This window comes from Heptranchias perlo, chromosome 20, assembly GCF_035084215.1.
Source record: "Heptranchias perlo isolate sHepPer1 chromosome 20, sHepPer1.hap1, whole genome shotgun sequence".
Taxonomy (NCBI): domain Eukaryota; kingdom Metazoa; phylum Chordata; class Chondrichthyes; order Hexanchiformes; family Hexanchidae; genus Heptranchias; species Heptranchias perlo.
Genome location: NC_090344.1, coordinates 38,387,498 through 38,402,565, shown reverse-complemented (window position 1 = coordinate 38,402,565; position 15,068 = coordinate 38,387,498). Strand labels below are relative to the sequence as shown.

General features: G+C 47.1%; 1 protein-coding gene across 1 annotated transcript; it reads left to right on the top strand.

Moving 5' to 3' along the window:
- Positions 1-1,068: 1,068 nt before the first annotated feature.
- On the top strand, positions 1,069-2,881 carry LOC137336030 (autotransporter adhesin BpaC-like). The gene is made up of 2 exons (XM_068001533.1): positions 1,069-2,002; positions 2,820-2,881. The coding sequence occupies exons 1-2, from the start codon at positions 1,069-1,071 to the stop codon at positions 2,879-2,881; spliced, it is 996 nt and encodes a 331-aa protein (XP_067857634.1).
- The last annotated feature ends 12,187 nt before the right edge of the window (positions 2,882-15,068 follow it).

The following is a 15,068-nucleotide window of genomic DNA, read 5'->3' as shown; positions in this document are numbered from 1 at the left end:
ACACTTCAAAAGTACTTCATTGGCTGTAAAGCATTTTGGAACGTCCTGAGGAAGTGAAAGACGCTTTCGAATTACTCGTCTTTTATTTTCTTCTTAATCTCACTCCCTCCCAGGCCTTTGTTGGTGCTCTTCTGAAAGGAGTCACAAGAGGGCGCCTGAGAGTGATACAGAATGACTTGCCTGATTCCCTTTCTCTCTGTGAGCTCGATGCCAGCAGACGGAGATGGAAATAAGTCCACCTCCCGCCATCGGTGTGGGTTTCTCCCTGCAAATTTCCTCCGTTTCCTTCCCCTCCCCTGACAGTGCCGACTCTCCCTCGGGTAATAGCTCCACATTTGCGAGCTGCCCTCCTCTACCTTACCCTTTTGTAAACAATTTTACAACACCAAGTTATAGTCCAGCAATTTTATTTTAAATTCACAAGCTTTCGGAGATTTTCTCCTTCCTCAGGCAAATGTTTCAAGATCTTGAAACATTTGCCTGAGGAAGGAGAAAATCTCCGAAAGCTTGTGAATTTAAAATAAAATTGCTGGACTATAACTTGGTGTTGTAAAATTGTTTACAATTGTCAACCCCAGTCCATCACCGGCATCTCCACATCATGACTACCTTACCCTGAGTGATCAGTCCTCGAGACTGAGCCGAGAGTAAAGTGTCAGGAGGTAATTTATTCACCATCGACACACAAGCACACTGTCCAGTGCCGGCCACTGGTCGATGAACGGGAATGGGAACCCTCGTTGATTTATTGTTTTTGGCTGAGACTCATCATTATATTACATGGAATTAGGAAGAAATTACAACAGAGAAACAGGCCCGAGCTGTTCATCTTCCACATGAGCAGTGGTCCTAATCCCATGAGCAGTGGTCCTAATCCCATGAGACAGTGGTCTTAATCCCATGATCAGTGGTCCTAATCCCATGAGCAGTGGTCCTAATCCCATGAGCAGTGGTCCTAATCCCATGAGCAGTGGTCCTAATCCCATAAGCAGTGGTCCTAATCCCATGAGCAGTGGTCCTAATCCCATGAGCAGCGGTCCTAATCCCATAAGCAGTGGTCCTAATCCCATGAACAGTGGTCCTAATCCCATGAGCAGTGGTCCTAATCCCATGAGCAATAGTCCTCATTCCATGAGCAGTGGTCTTAATCCCATGAGCAATGGTCTTAATCCCACGAGCAGTGGTCCTAATCCCATGAGCAGTGGTCCTAATCCCATGAGCAATGGTCTTAATCCCACGAGCAGTGGTCCTAATCCCATGAGCAATGGTCTTAATCCCACGAGCAGTGGTCCTAATCCCATGAGCAGTGGTCCTAATCCCATGAGCAGCGGTCTTAATCCCATGAACAGTGGTCCTAATCCCACGAACAGTGGTCCTAATCCCACGAGCAGTGGTCCTAATCCCATGAACAGTGGTCCTAATCCCATGAGCAGTGGTCCTAATCCCATGAGCAGCGGTCTTAATCCCATGAGCAGTGGTCCTAATCCCATGAGCAGCAGTCTTAATCCCATGAACAGTGGTCCTAATCCCATGAGCAGTGGTCCTAATCCCATGAGCAGTGGTCCTAATCCCATGAGCAGTGGTCCGAATCCCATGAGCAATAGTCCTCATTCCATGAGCAGTGGTCTTAATCCCATGAGCAATGGTCTTAATCCCACGAGCAGTGGTCCTAATCCCATGAGCAGTGGTCCTAATCCCATGAGCAATGGTCTTAATCCCACGAGCAGTGGTCCTAATCCCATGAGCAGTGGTCCTAATCCCATGAGCAGCGGTCTTAATCCCATGAACAGTGGTCCTAATCCCATGAGCAGCGGTCTTAATCCCATGAACAGCGGTCCTAATCCCATGAGCAGCGGTCCTAATCCCATGAGCAGCGGTCTTAATCCCATGAACAGCGGTCCTAATCCCATGAGCAGCGGTCCTAATCCCATGAGCAGTGGTCCTAATCCCATGAGCAGTGGTCCTAATCCCATGAGCAGTGGTCCTAATCCCATGAGCAGTGGTCCTAATCCCATGAGCAGTGGTCCTAATCCCATGAGCAGTGGTCCTAATCCCATGAGCAGTGGTCCTAATCCCATGAGCAGTGGTCCTAATCCCATGTGTCTGCCATGTTCCCATATCTCTTACATAGAATTTACAGCACAGAAACAGGCCATTCAGTTCAACTGGTCCATGCCAGTGTTTATGCTCCACTTGAGCCTCCTCCCCACCCCTCTTCATCTCATCCTATCAGCATAATTCCTTTCTCCCTCATGTGTTTATCGAGCTTCCCCTTAAATGCATCCATGCCAGTCGCCTCAACTACTCCTTGTGGTAGCAAGTTCCTGAAACATTAACTCTGTTTCTTTCTCCACAGATGCTGCCTGACTTGTTAATCTTTTCCATTAAATTTATGGTGACAAGCAAACATCCATAAATGAATGGGAGAAAAAAATATCCGGATCCATTTTCGACACCTCACTTGACAGAAGCGGTCCTGCAATGTCGGCCCTGACCCTTCACTTTGCACACTCGACTGAAAGCAGCATCATCGCTCTGTCTAACATCAGTATAAACTGCAGGAACTATCTAATATTGTCGGCAGATTATAGACACACTGCATTAGACAGAACATACTCTGCATTGTGCACTGCAGGATTTACAGAAGCCGTCATTTAAGGAAAACAAAAATTCCTTTGCGACGTGGCTAATGTCACAGTCTTTCTGTGGTTCTCTCTCCTCCACAGCAACATCTGGAGCAATAAATGACATTCTCTGGTCATAAGTGGGGAGGTTCAAACAAACTTTTTTGATGTCTTTTTAAAATATTCTCCTTCCAGATTCCACTGTGAAGCTTGACATGCTGCGTTGCTGGACCATCCAAAGTGATCTCATGGTTTAACCGCCAGGCTGTGTCTGTACTGAGGCCCAAACACACATATCGGCCAACACCCCTCCCCACCCTCAAAACACCACCACCAACTGGCCATTCGTTCACTTGCTCTTTGTTTGGGATCTTGCTGTGCGCAAATTATCTACCGTCTTTGCCTGCACATCAACAGTGAGGGTACTTCGACAGCGCTCCACGGGCTGTGTAGTGTTTCGGGATGATCCGCAGAGGTATTAGCAGCTGGATGGACAGGCACGTCCTTCCTCATTTCCGAGACGTGATCAGATTGCCACATCCTCGTTCAGTGTGCCAGTGATGGTCCGTAAGGACGGGGTCAGTCGCTTGATTGAATTTTTTGAAGAGGTGACTAAAGTAGTGGATGTTATTTATATGGACTTCCAGAGGCATTTGATAAGGTCCCACATAAGAGACTGTTAGTTAAGATAGAAGCCCATGGAATCGAGGGAAAAGTACGGACTTGGTTAGGAAGTTCGTTGAGCGAAAGGCGACAGAGAGTAGGGATGATGGGTAGGTACTCACATTGGCAGGATGTGACTAGTGGAGTCCCACAGGGATCTGTCTTGGGGCCTCAATTATTCACAATATTTATTAACGACTTAGATGAAGGCACAGAAAGTCTCATATCTAAGTTTGCCGATGACACAAAGATTGGTGGCATTGTAAGCAGTGTAGATGAAAACATAAAATGACAAAGCGATATTGATAGATTAGGTGAATGGGCAAGACTGTGGCAAATGGAATTCAATGTAGACAAATGTGAGGTCATCCACTTTGGATCAAACAAGGATAGAACAGGGTACTTTCTAAATGGTAAAATGTTAAAAACAGTGGATGTCCAAAGGGACTTAGGGGTTCAGGTATATAGATCATTGAAGTGTCATGAACAGGTACAGAAAATAATCAATAAGGCTAATGGAATGCTGGCCTTTATATCTGGAGGACTGGAGTACAAGGGGGCAGATGTTATGCTGCAGCTTTACAAAACCCTGGTTAGACCACACCTGGAGTACTGTGAGCAGTTCTGGGCACCGCACCTTCGGAAGGACATATTGGCCTTGGAGGGAGTGCAGCGTAGGTTTACTAGAATGATACCCAGACTTCAAGGGTTAAGTTACGAGGAGAGATTACACAAATTGGGGTTGTATTCTCTCGAGTTTAGAAGGTTAAGGGGTGATCTGATGGAAGTTTATTAGATATTAAGGGGAACAGATAGGGTGGATAGAGAGAAACTATTTCCGCTGGTTGGGGATTTTAGGAGTAGGGGGCACAGTCTAAAAATTAGAGCCAGACCTTTCAGGAATGAGATTAGAAAACATTTCTACACACAAAGGGTGGTAGAAGTTTGGAATTCTCTTCCGCAAATGGCAATTGATACCAGCTCAATTGCTAAATTTAAATCTGAGATGGATAGCTTTTTGGCAACCAAAGGTATTGAGGGATATGGGCCAAAGGCAGGTATATGGAGTTAGATCACAGATCAGCCATGATCTTATCAAATGGCGGAGCAGGCACGAGGGGCTGAATGGCCTACTCCTGTTCCTATGTTCCTATGTTGATGGGATTCTGTGCGGCTTGTGGCTGCCCTCTGACAGAGTCTGCGGGGCCACCACGAACAATGGGGTGAGGGGTGAGACGGAGGGTGCTCGGGGACAGTGAGGGCCTGAGTCAGTCCTCCAGGAATGTAATCAGTGAGAGTCATTATCTGGGAAGTCAGCACTGTGGCTCCCCCACTGAAGTGGGGCAGGCGCCAGGCGTGTTAGTCGTGTTTGAAGTTTTCAGCATGAGGGTTAGCAAACGATGGATTGTTTGTGACTGGGGAGTCAAATCTGGGGAAGGGCTGGCCCTCAGCACAATAAGAGAGCCAGCTCCTCATGCAACAAGTGAGGTGGTTTTGAACCTCCCCACTTATGACCAGAGAATGTCATTTATTGCTCCAGATGTTGCTGTGGAGGAGAGAGAACCACAGAAAGACTGTGACATTAGCCACGTCGCAAAGGAATCTTTGTTTTCCTTAAATGACGGCTTCTGTGAATCCTGCAGTGCACAATGCAGAGTATGTTCTGTCTAATGCAGTGTGTCTATAATCTGCCGACAATATTAGATAGTTCCTGAAGTTTATACTGATGTTAGACGGAGCGATGATGCTGCTTTCAGTCGAGTGTGCAAAGTGAAGGGTCAGGGCCGACATTGCAGGACCGCTTCTGTCAAGTGAGGTGTCGAAAATGGATCCGGATATTTTTTTCTCCCATTCATTTATGGATGTTTGCGAGTCACCATAAATTTAATGGAAAAGATTAACAAGTCAGGCAGCATCTGTGGAGAAAGAAACAGAGTTAATGTTTCAGGTCGATGACCTTTCATCAGAACTGGAAGATGTTACAAGAGTTAAGTTTTTAAGCAAGTACAGAGTCAGGGAACTGTACTGTGGGACTGCAGCTGCTAATAATGATCCTGCTGTCACCATTCACAGCTCCTCTAGACTCATCTTTTGTTTCTTAACCTGTCCCATTCCCACCCTCCTTGCCTTGCACCATCATCCCTTTTGTCATTTAATCACTCCTGCCCTCCTCCCGATCACAGACCTTCCCTTTTATTCTGTCCTCCCCTCCCCTCACCCCATTTCCCTGGCTCTGTACTTGCTTAAAAATTGTTAACCCTTTCCCATCTTCCAGTTCCGATGAAAGGTCTTCGACCTGACATGTCAACTCTGTTTCTTTCTCCACAGATGCTGCCTGACTTGCTGAGCTTCTCCAGCATTTTCTGTTTTTATTTCCGATTTCCAGCATCCGCAGTATTTTGCTTTTGACTCTAAATTGAACTCCTGTCAGCAAAATTGTAACACTGTCTGGGATGTAGATTCTGTGGAGTCAGGCCTCTTGCATGTTCCGAAATCAAGCAGTCCATCTAATGGGGACAAGTCTCTCAGTCCATCTCGGTGTTGGAAACAGTTAAATCTGGTTGCAGGAGAGAGAGAAAGAGATACATTTGAGGCAGCTGGTTCACAAGTGGGTGTAAATCAAGGGCAGACAAGCATCTCCGTGGTTTAAACCCTCCAGCTTTATTTAATTGCGAAAGGTACCTTTTTGATGTCCTTTGTCCCTGTTTGAAGTTCAGTGGAAATGAGCTCATGGTAGGTCTTAAGATCTTTTGTATTATTGTAATGATCTTGTTGTGGTCAGCATGCAGTGACTAAACTGGAGGTTGTGGGGTGGACCAAATGTCTAAGTTTTGTGTTATAGATCGAAAACACAAGATTTAGTATCACTAAAAAAGCTTTAATAATCCTGTGAAATGCGGGGGTTTTTTTGGTTGCCAGGAGGTGTAAATTCAATGTTCGATCGTCGAGTCAAACTGCTGGATTGGTCTTTTGCTTCTATTTAAGTTTTGCTTCTAATGATTCAGTGACCCTCCCAACATACACAAATTGCCCCATGCAGAAGGCGGCTCACCACCACCTTAGGGATGGGCAATAAATGCCGGCCTCGCCAGCGACGCCCACATCCCGTGAACGAATTTTTAAAAAAGTTAACCCAGGGGCCAATGTGCGACACCATCATGTCGGGTTGCCAACTCCGATTGGGCATATTCCTGGAGGTTTCATCACATGACCTCCCGCTTCCAACCGTCCCGCCCTGACACTCCCGCCATTGGTCCATCCTCCAGACACATTGCTTTCCCATGCTAATTGGAAAGGGAACGGATTCATAAAAGCATTAGAAATAGGAGCAGGATTAGGCCATTCGGCCCCCCGAGCCTGCTCCACCATTCAATAAGTGATCTTTGTCCTCAACTCCACTTTCCTGCCCGATCCCCATATCCCTTGATTCCCCGAGAGTCCAAACATCTCTCGATCTCAGTCTTGAATATACTCAATGACTGATCATCCACAGCCCTCTGGGGTAGAGAATTCCAAAGATTCACAACCCTCTGTGTGAAGAAATTCCTCCTCATCTCAGTCCTAAATTGCCCACCCCTTATCCTGAGACTCTGTCCACTAGTTCTCAACTCTCCAGCCAGGGGAAACCTCTCAGCCTTTACCCTGTAAGAATTTTATATGTTTCAATGAGATCACCTCTCATTCTTCTGAACTCCAGAGAGTATCGGCCCATCCTACTCAATCTCTCCTCATTGGACAACCCTCTCATCCCAGGAATCAATCTAGACTGTTTTGTTACCCGATTGGATTAATCTTGACTGTTAGTTAAACAGCCTTCCACCCCCATCTCCAATATTATCATAACTAATAAAGGAGTGTTTAAAACGGAAAAAAAACACAATTTTGTTCAATGCCTCTGTGATTTTTCTCCCGGGTTTTGCTCACAGCAGTGTCCTGGAGATGAATCTTCAATTCCTGGAGACTCCAGGACAATCCTGGAGAGTTGGCAACCCTGCCATCCTGTTGGCCCCATTCAAAATATTTACGCCTCCTGTCCTGAAGGGCACTGCCTCGTGCTGGTTTTCAGATGTCTCCTGCTAACTGACACAACTAACATTCATTATCAACCAGTCAGTGCCACTGGGCTGTTCGAGACTTGAGCCCTATCCTGTCCTCACCAAACGTGTCCATACCTCCACGTCTAAGCTGGGGGTCACTGGCTGATAATCAGAATTTGAGACTGACTCACTCCCTCCCCCTAGTCCAGGGATAGGAGGTAAAGAATTTGCCTTTAAATGGCTTCGTATCATTGTCCTAACATACTGCTAGCAATATGATAGGTCCATGAGGGAGGTAGGAATTCCTTATCTCTCTCCTATTTTTATTATTCGTTCATGGGATGTGGACGTCGCTGGTGAGGCCGGCATTTATTGCCCATCCCTAATTGCCCTTGAGAAGGTGGTGGTGAGCCGCTATCTTGAACTGCTGCAGTCCGTGTGGTGAAGGTTCTCCCACAGTGCTGTTAGGAAGGGAGTTCCAGGATTTTGACCCAACGACGATGAAGGAACGGCGATATATTTCCAAGTCAGGATGGTGTGTGACTTGGAGGGGAACGTGCAGGTGGTGTTGTTCCCATGTGCCTGCTGCCCTTGTCCTTCCAGGTGGTAGAGGTCGTGGGTATGGGAGGTGCTGTCGAAGAAGCCTTGGCGAGTTGCTGCAGTGCATCCTGTGGATGGTACACACTGCAGCCACAGTGTGCCGGTGGTGAAGGGAGTGAATGTTTAGGGTGGTGGATGGGGTGCCAATCAAGCGGGCTGCTTTGTCCTGGATGGTGTCGAACTTCTTGAGTGTTGTTGGAGCTGCACTCATCCAGGCAAGTGGAGAGTATTCCATCACACTCCTGACTTGTGCCTTGCAGATGGTGGAAAGGCTTTGGGGAGTCAGGAGGTGAGTCACTGGCTGCAGAATACCCAGCCTCTGACCTGCTCTTGTCGCCACGGTATTTATATGGCTGGTCCAGTTCAGTTTCAGGTCTCCTCTCTCATCGCCCAGTGGATAGATGGGGAGTCACCACGAGGGAAATTAACCCAATAAGCAATGGAGAGGCAATCAGAATGAGTTCCCCTCGTCCAGTTATGATGTGGGTACGGTCAATCCCTCCCCTCGCTGACTCAGATCAGCTAACTCAGCACAGAGCAGTGATAGAGGCTGGAACCCTCCTGACCTGGACGATGCTCAGCCACGTCCTGACCCATGGAGCCACCGGAGAAGGCTGATATTGGATTTCCAGTCCAATTGTCGCACTAAAGCGGACCGGAAATATCTGCTTTCCTGTCGCTGGCAAGTGAACAAAAAGAAAACAGCAATCCCCAGCCTTCTGAGCTTGGCTTGGAGCCCCTGCAACAATGGTCGGCGCATTCCTAACACACACCAAAGTGGCTGAACGGGAGGAGCCGGCAGTGGATCGTCTCACATTGTCCAGTCCCGGTGTTGTCCCCCTTCTCACCCAGACTGTCTGAGAGAAAAGGCCACGCAGACAACTGTCCCAGACAGTAATCCCGAGCGGGCAAATGGAACTCGTTGCATTGAGAGGACTTTTTGTTTCTGCCCCGCGGTCCAGGGTCACCGCACAATGCTGGCTTGGCTTTCCGCAAGCTTTACCAAACATTTGCCTTGGCCCCGGGCCAGCCCATCTCTGGACTGGCTCCAGTCACTGGAAGTGGGTGTAATCTCCCTTCAATGGACATCGATTCCACCGATTATCACAGCTACTGTGATACACGGGCTAACCCCCGCAGGCAGATAGGCAGATACCTTGAGGAATGAAGGCACCCATGGGTGGGGGGGTGTTAAAGCCAGTCACCGGTTCGAGGCTGAGAATCAAGAAAAGTCTTGCACCAGCCCGTCATCTTTTTTAAAGTCTGAAGGAAGTTTTTCTTTCTCTTTTCCGCCCTCTCTCAGGGCTGCTGTGTGATTTGGTGTTAATCTAGTGAGCCGGTGCTCCTATCCCTGAGCTGATATTGCTCGCTGTTTGATAGTTGACAGGCCCATGAGGGAGGGATGCGTTGAGTTTCCTTCACTCTCCCTCTTCCTCTGTCTCTCCTTCTCTCTCTCCTCCCTCTCCCTCTATCTCTGTCTCTCCTCTCTCTCTGTCAGTCTCTCTCCTCCCTCTCCCTCTATCTCTGTCTCCTTCTCTCTCTCTGTCAGTCTCTCTCTCCTCCCTCTATCTCTGTCTCTTCTCTCTCTCTGTCAGTCTCTCTCTCCTCCCTCTATCTCTGTCTCCTTCTCTCTCTCTGTCAGTCTCTCTCTCCTCCCTCTATCTCTGTCTCTTCTCTCTCTCTGTCAGTCTCTCTCTCCTCTCTCTCCCTCTATCTCTCCTCCCTCTCTCTCTGTCAGTCTCTCTCTCCTCTCTCTCCCTCTTCTCTCTCTCTCTGTCAGTCTCTCTCTCCTCCCTCTCCCTCTATCTCTGTCTCCTCTCTCTCTCTCTCTGTCAGTCTCTCTCGCCTCCCTCTCCCTCTACCTCTGTCTCTCCTCTCTCTCTCTCAGTCTCTCTCTCCTCCCTCTCCCTCTACCCCTGTCTCTCCTTCTCTCTCTGTCAGTCTCTCTCTCCTCCCTCTCTATCTCTGTCTCTTCTCTCTCTCTGTCAGTCTCTCTCTCCTCCCTCTCCCTCTATCTCTGTCTCTCCTCTCTCTCTGTCAGTCTCTCTCTCCTCCCTCTCCCTCTATCTCTCCTCTCTCTCTCTCTGTCAGTCTCTCTCTCCTCTCCCTCTATCTCTCCTTCTCTCTCTCTGTCAGTCTCTCTCTCCTCCCTCTCCCTCTACCTCTGTCTCTCCTCTCTCTCTCTCAGTCTCTCTCTCCTCCCTCTCCCTCTACCCCTGTCTCTCCTTCTCTCTCTCAGTCTCTCTCTCCTCTCTCTCTCTCTGTCAGTCTCTCTCTCCTCTCTCTCCCTCTTCTCTCTCTCTCTCTCTGTCAGTCTCTCTCTCCTCTCTCCTCCCTCTCCCTCTATCTCTCCTTCTCTCTCTCTGTCAGTCTCTCTCTCCTCCCTCTCCCTCTACCTCTGTCTCTCCTCTCTCTCAGTCTCTCTCTCCTCCCTCTCCCTCTACCCCTGTCTCTCCTTCTCTCTCTCTGTCAGTCTCTCTCTCCTCCCTCTCTATCTCTGTCTCTTCTCTCTCTCTGTCAGTCTCTCTCTCCTCTCTCTCCCTCTATCTCTCCTCTCTCTCTGTCAGTCTCTCTCTCCTCCCTCTACCTCTGTCTCTCCTCTCTCTCTGTCAGTCTCTCTCTCCTCCCTCTCCCTCTATCTCTGTCTCTCCTCAGTCTGTCAGTCATAGAATCATAGAATGGTTACAGCACTGAAGAAAGCCATTCAGCCCGTCGAGCCCGTGCTGGCTCTCTGCAAGAGCAATCCAGCGAGTCCCACTCCCTCGCCCTTTCCCCGTAGCCCTGAATTTTTTTTCCCTTCACGTATTTATCTAATTCCCTTTTGAAAGCCACGATTGATTCTGCCTCCACCACCCCCTCGGGCAGTGCATTCCAGATCATGACAACTCGCTGTGGAAAAATGTTTTTCCTCGTGTCGCCTTTGGTTCTTTTGCCGATCACCTTAAATCTGTGTCCTTTGGTTCTTGACCCTTCCGCCAATGGGAACAGTTTCTCTCTATCTACTCTGTCTAGACTCCTCATGATTTTGAACACCTCTGTCAAATCTCCTCTCAACCTTCTCTGCTCTAAGGAGAACACCCCAGCTTCTCCAGTCTATCCATGTAACTGAAGTCCCTCATCCCTGGAACCATTCTGGTAAATCTTTTCTGCACCCTCTCTAAGGTCTTCACATCCTTCCTAAAGTGCAGTGCCCAGAATTGGATACAATACTCCAATTGTGGCCGAACCAATGTTTTATAAACCTTCATCATAACTTCCTTGCTTTTGTACTCTATGCCTCTATTTATAAAGCCCAGGATCCCGTATGCTTTTTTAACCGCTTTCTCAACCTGCCCTGCCACCTTCAACGACCTGTGTACATATACCCCCAGGTCTCTCTGTTCCCCCTTCAGAATTGGACCCTTTAATTTATATTGCGCCTCCTCGTTCTTCCTGCCAAAATGTATCACTTTGCACTTCTCTGTGTTAAATTTCATCTGCCACTTGTCCGCCCATTCCACCAGCCTGTCTATGTCCTCTTGAAGTCTGTCACTATCCTTCTCACTGTTCACTACACTTCCAAATTTTGAAATTGTGCCCTGTACACCCAAGTACAAGTCATTAATGTATATCAAAAAAAGTAGTGGTCCTAGTACCGACCGTATCTCTCTCTCTGTCTCTCTCTCTCTGTCTGTCTCTCTCTGTCTCTCCTTTCTGAGAGTGTGGCTGTTCTGGTGCCATCGTAGGCATGAGTTGAGGGGAGGAGGGAAGAAGGGGCGAAGGGGAAGAGTTCCGAGGAGTTGTGAAGCACATTGCTTCACCCGGGGTGTTGATAATGATGGGGTCTCTCTGATAGCCCAGGGGATAGATGGGAAGTCATCATGAGGAAAATTAATACATGAAGCAATGGAGATGCATGTTGGCACATTAACTCACCAAGTCTTTCACTCAGCAACTTGCCATCTGCATACAATGGATGTCAGGCCCAACTGTTCGTGGGTCATTAGGCGTATGGTGCAGCCAACAGTTTTACAAGAACCTTAAGACCACTGTTAAGATTTAGGTCAATGTGTCCAGTTGTTCTTGCCAAAGTCACTGATTCCAGAGGTGACGCAGAGGGATCAACTGCATCCAGTACACACGACTAGAGGTAGAGATTGAACCACAATCATAACTCCCTGCAAAACACAAGATAATCTACAGGGCGCTCAGTGGTTTGAATCCCTACTCAAACAATCTGAGCTTCCTTGCTTCACAGTCAGTGCACCACACTTACAATGGGAATAGCTGAGTCTCGTCTACTAACCAGCGAGAGCCAGTTTTAGAACCGACATGAGAAGGTCCTTCTTTACACCAAGTGATCGACATGTGGAATGGACTTCCCAGCAGAGCAAGGGAAAGTGAAAACCTTGGAATGTGTCAGGAAATGGCTGGATGGTAATTAGTAATTTGAGACATGGCATGTGGGAAGTCCAGCAGTTATTTGAGACATGGCATGTGGGAGGTTTAGCAGTTATTTGAGACATGGCATGTGGGAAGTGTAGCAGTTATTTGAGCAATTTTATTTTAAATTCACAAGCTTTCGGAGGCTACCTCCTTCCTCAGGTGAACGATGTGGAAGTCATCATGGCCTTCGTTCAGGAAGTCATCATGGCCTTCTACTATCCTGATAGTCGTTCACATCGTTCACCTGAGGAAGGAGGTAGCCTCCGAAAGCTTGTGAATTTAAAATAAAATTGCTGGACTATAACTTGGTGTTGTAAAATTGTTTACAATTGTCAACCCCAGTCCATCACCGGCATCTCCACATCGCAGTTATTTGAGACATGGCATGTGGGAAGTGTAGCAGTTATTTGAGACATGGCATGTGGGAAGTGTAGCAGTTATTTGAGACATGGCATGTGGGAAGTGTCGCAGTTATTTGAGACATGGCATGTGGGAAGTGTAGCAGTTATTTGAGACATGGCATGTGGGAAGTGTAGCAGTTATTTGAGACATGGCATGTGGGAAGTGTAGCAAGCTTGGGAGCAACAGGTGACTTTGGACCTATGGTTCCCAAAGCTGTCCACCACTGGGGGGTTTTCCTCATGTTATTTCAGGGTCTGTTGGAGAGATTGATTGCCATAATTAGTCAACAACTCCATTATCATTGTATCAGGCGACTATCAGGATAGTAGAAGGCCAACTAGATGCATCTTGGTCTTTTCGCGTCTAGTAATTCCTTTGTTGCTATGACAGTGTGACTTGGCGGAGGGGGGAGAAGGAAGGAACTGAGGAGGCCGTAAACATTTTCTGGATGGATGGATTTTTTTTGTCCAGCAATTCCTACATAAGAACATAAGAAATAAGAGCAGGAGTAGGCTGTCCGGCCCTTCGAGCCTGCTCCGCCGTTCAAGAAGATTGTGGTTGATCTTGTACCTCAACGCCATTTTCCTGCAGCATCCCCATATCCCCTGATGTCTTTAATATCTAGCAATCTATCGATCTCTGTTTTAAATGTACTCAATGACTGAGCCTCCACAGCCCTCTGGGTGAAGAAATTTCTCCTCAGCTCAGTCCTAAATGGCCTACCCCTTATTCTGAGACTGTGACCCCTGGTTCTAGCCTCCCCAATCAGGGGAAACATCCTCCCTACATCTACCCTGTCGAGCCCTGTTAGAATTTTGTATGTTTCAATGAGATCATCTCTCATTCTTCTAAACTCTAGAGAATACAGGCCTAGTCAACTCAATCTCTCCTCATACGACAATCCCGCCATCCCAGGAATCAGTCTGGTGAACTTTCGTTGCACTCCCTCTATGGCAAGTATATCCTTTCTTAGGTAAGGAGACCAAAATTGTACACAATACTCCAGGTGCAGTCTCACTTAGGCCCGATATAATTGCAATAAGACATCTTTACTCCTGTACTCAAATCCTCTTGTTGCCTTCCTAATTGTTTGCTGCACCTGCATGTTAGCTTTCAGTGTCCAAGGACACCCAGGCCCCTTTTAACATCAACATTTCCCAATCTCTCACCATTTAAAGAATACTCTGCATTTCTGCTTTTCCTCCCGAAGTGGATAACTTCACATTTTTATATTCCATCTACCATGTTCTTGCCCACTCACCTAGTCTATCTATATCCCTTGAAGCTTCTTTGCTTCCTCCTCACAACTCACATTCCCACCTCGTTTTGTGTCATCAGCAAACTTGGAAATAAATACATTTGGTCCCCTCATCCCAAGCACCGATCCCTGCGGCACCCCATTAGTCACAGTCTGCCAACCTGAAAAAGACCCATTTATTCCTACTCTCTGTTTTCTGTCTGTTAACCAATTCTCATTCCATGCCAGTATATTACCCCCAATTCCATGTGCTCTAACTTTGTTCACCAACCTCCTGTGTGGGACCTTATCGAAAACCTTCTGAAAATCCAAATACACAACCACTGGTTCCCCCTTATTTATTCTACCAGTTACATCCTCAAAGAACTCCAATAGGTCTGTCAAACATGATTTCCCTTTCATAAACCCATGTTGACTCTGCCAAATCCTATTATTATTTTCTAAGTGTCCTGTTACCACATCCTTTATAATAGATTCTAGCATTTTTCCTGCTACTGATGTCAGGCTAACAGGTCTGTAGTTCCATGTTTTCTCTCTCCCTCCTTTCTTGAATAGTGGGGTTGCATTTGCTACCCTCCAAACTGGAGGAACCATTCCAGAATCTATAGAATTTTGGAGGATGACAACCAATACATCCACTATCTCTATAGCCACCTCTTTCAAAACCCTGGGATGTAGATCATCAGGTCCTTGGGATTTATCGACTTTCAGTCCCATTAATTTCTATAGTACTATTTATTTTACGAATACTAATTTCTTTCAGTTCCTTATTCTCGCCAGACCCTTGGTTCTCAAGTATTTCCTGGAAGGTTTTTTGCGGCTTCTTCTGTGAAGACAGACACAAAGTATTTGTTTAATTTCCCTGCCATTTCCTTATTCCCCATTATAAATTCTCCCGTCTCTGTCTGTAAGGGACCCACATTTGCCTTTGCCAGTTTTTCCTTTTTACATACCCATAGAAGCTTTTACAGTCCGTTTTTGTGTTTCTCGCTAGTTTACTCTCATATTCTGTTTTCCCTTTCTTTATCAATTTCTTGGTCCTCCTTTGCTGAATTCTGA

What these genes read in the sequence shown, in the direction of transcription:
- LOC137336030 (XM_068001533.1), top strand. Translation starts at nt 1,069, where the DNA reads ATGAACAGTGGTCCTAATCCCATGAGCAGTGGTCCTAATCCCATGAGC. An exon ending in TCCTAATCCCATGAGCAGTG is followed by an intron (nt 2,003 to 2,819) that starts GTCCTAATCCCA and finishes TTCTCCTTCCAG; the next exon opens with ATTCCACTGTGAAGCTTGAC.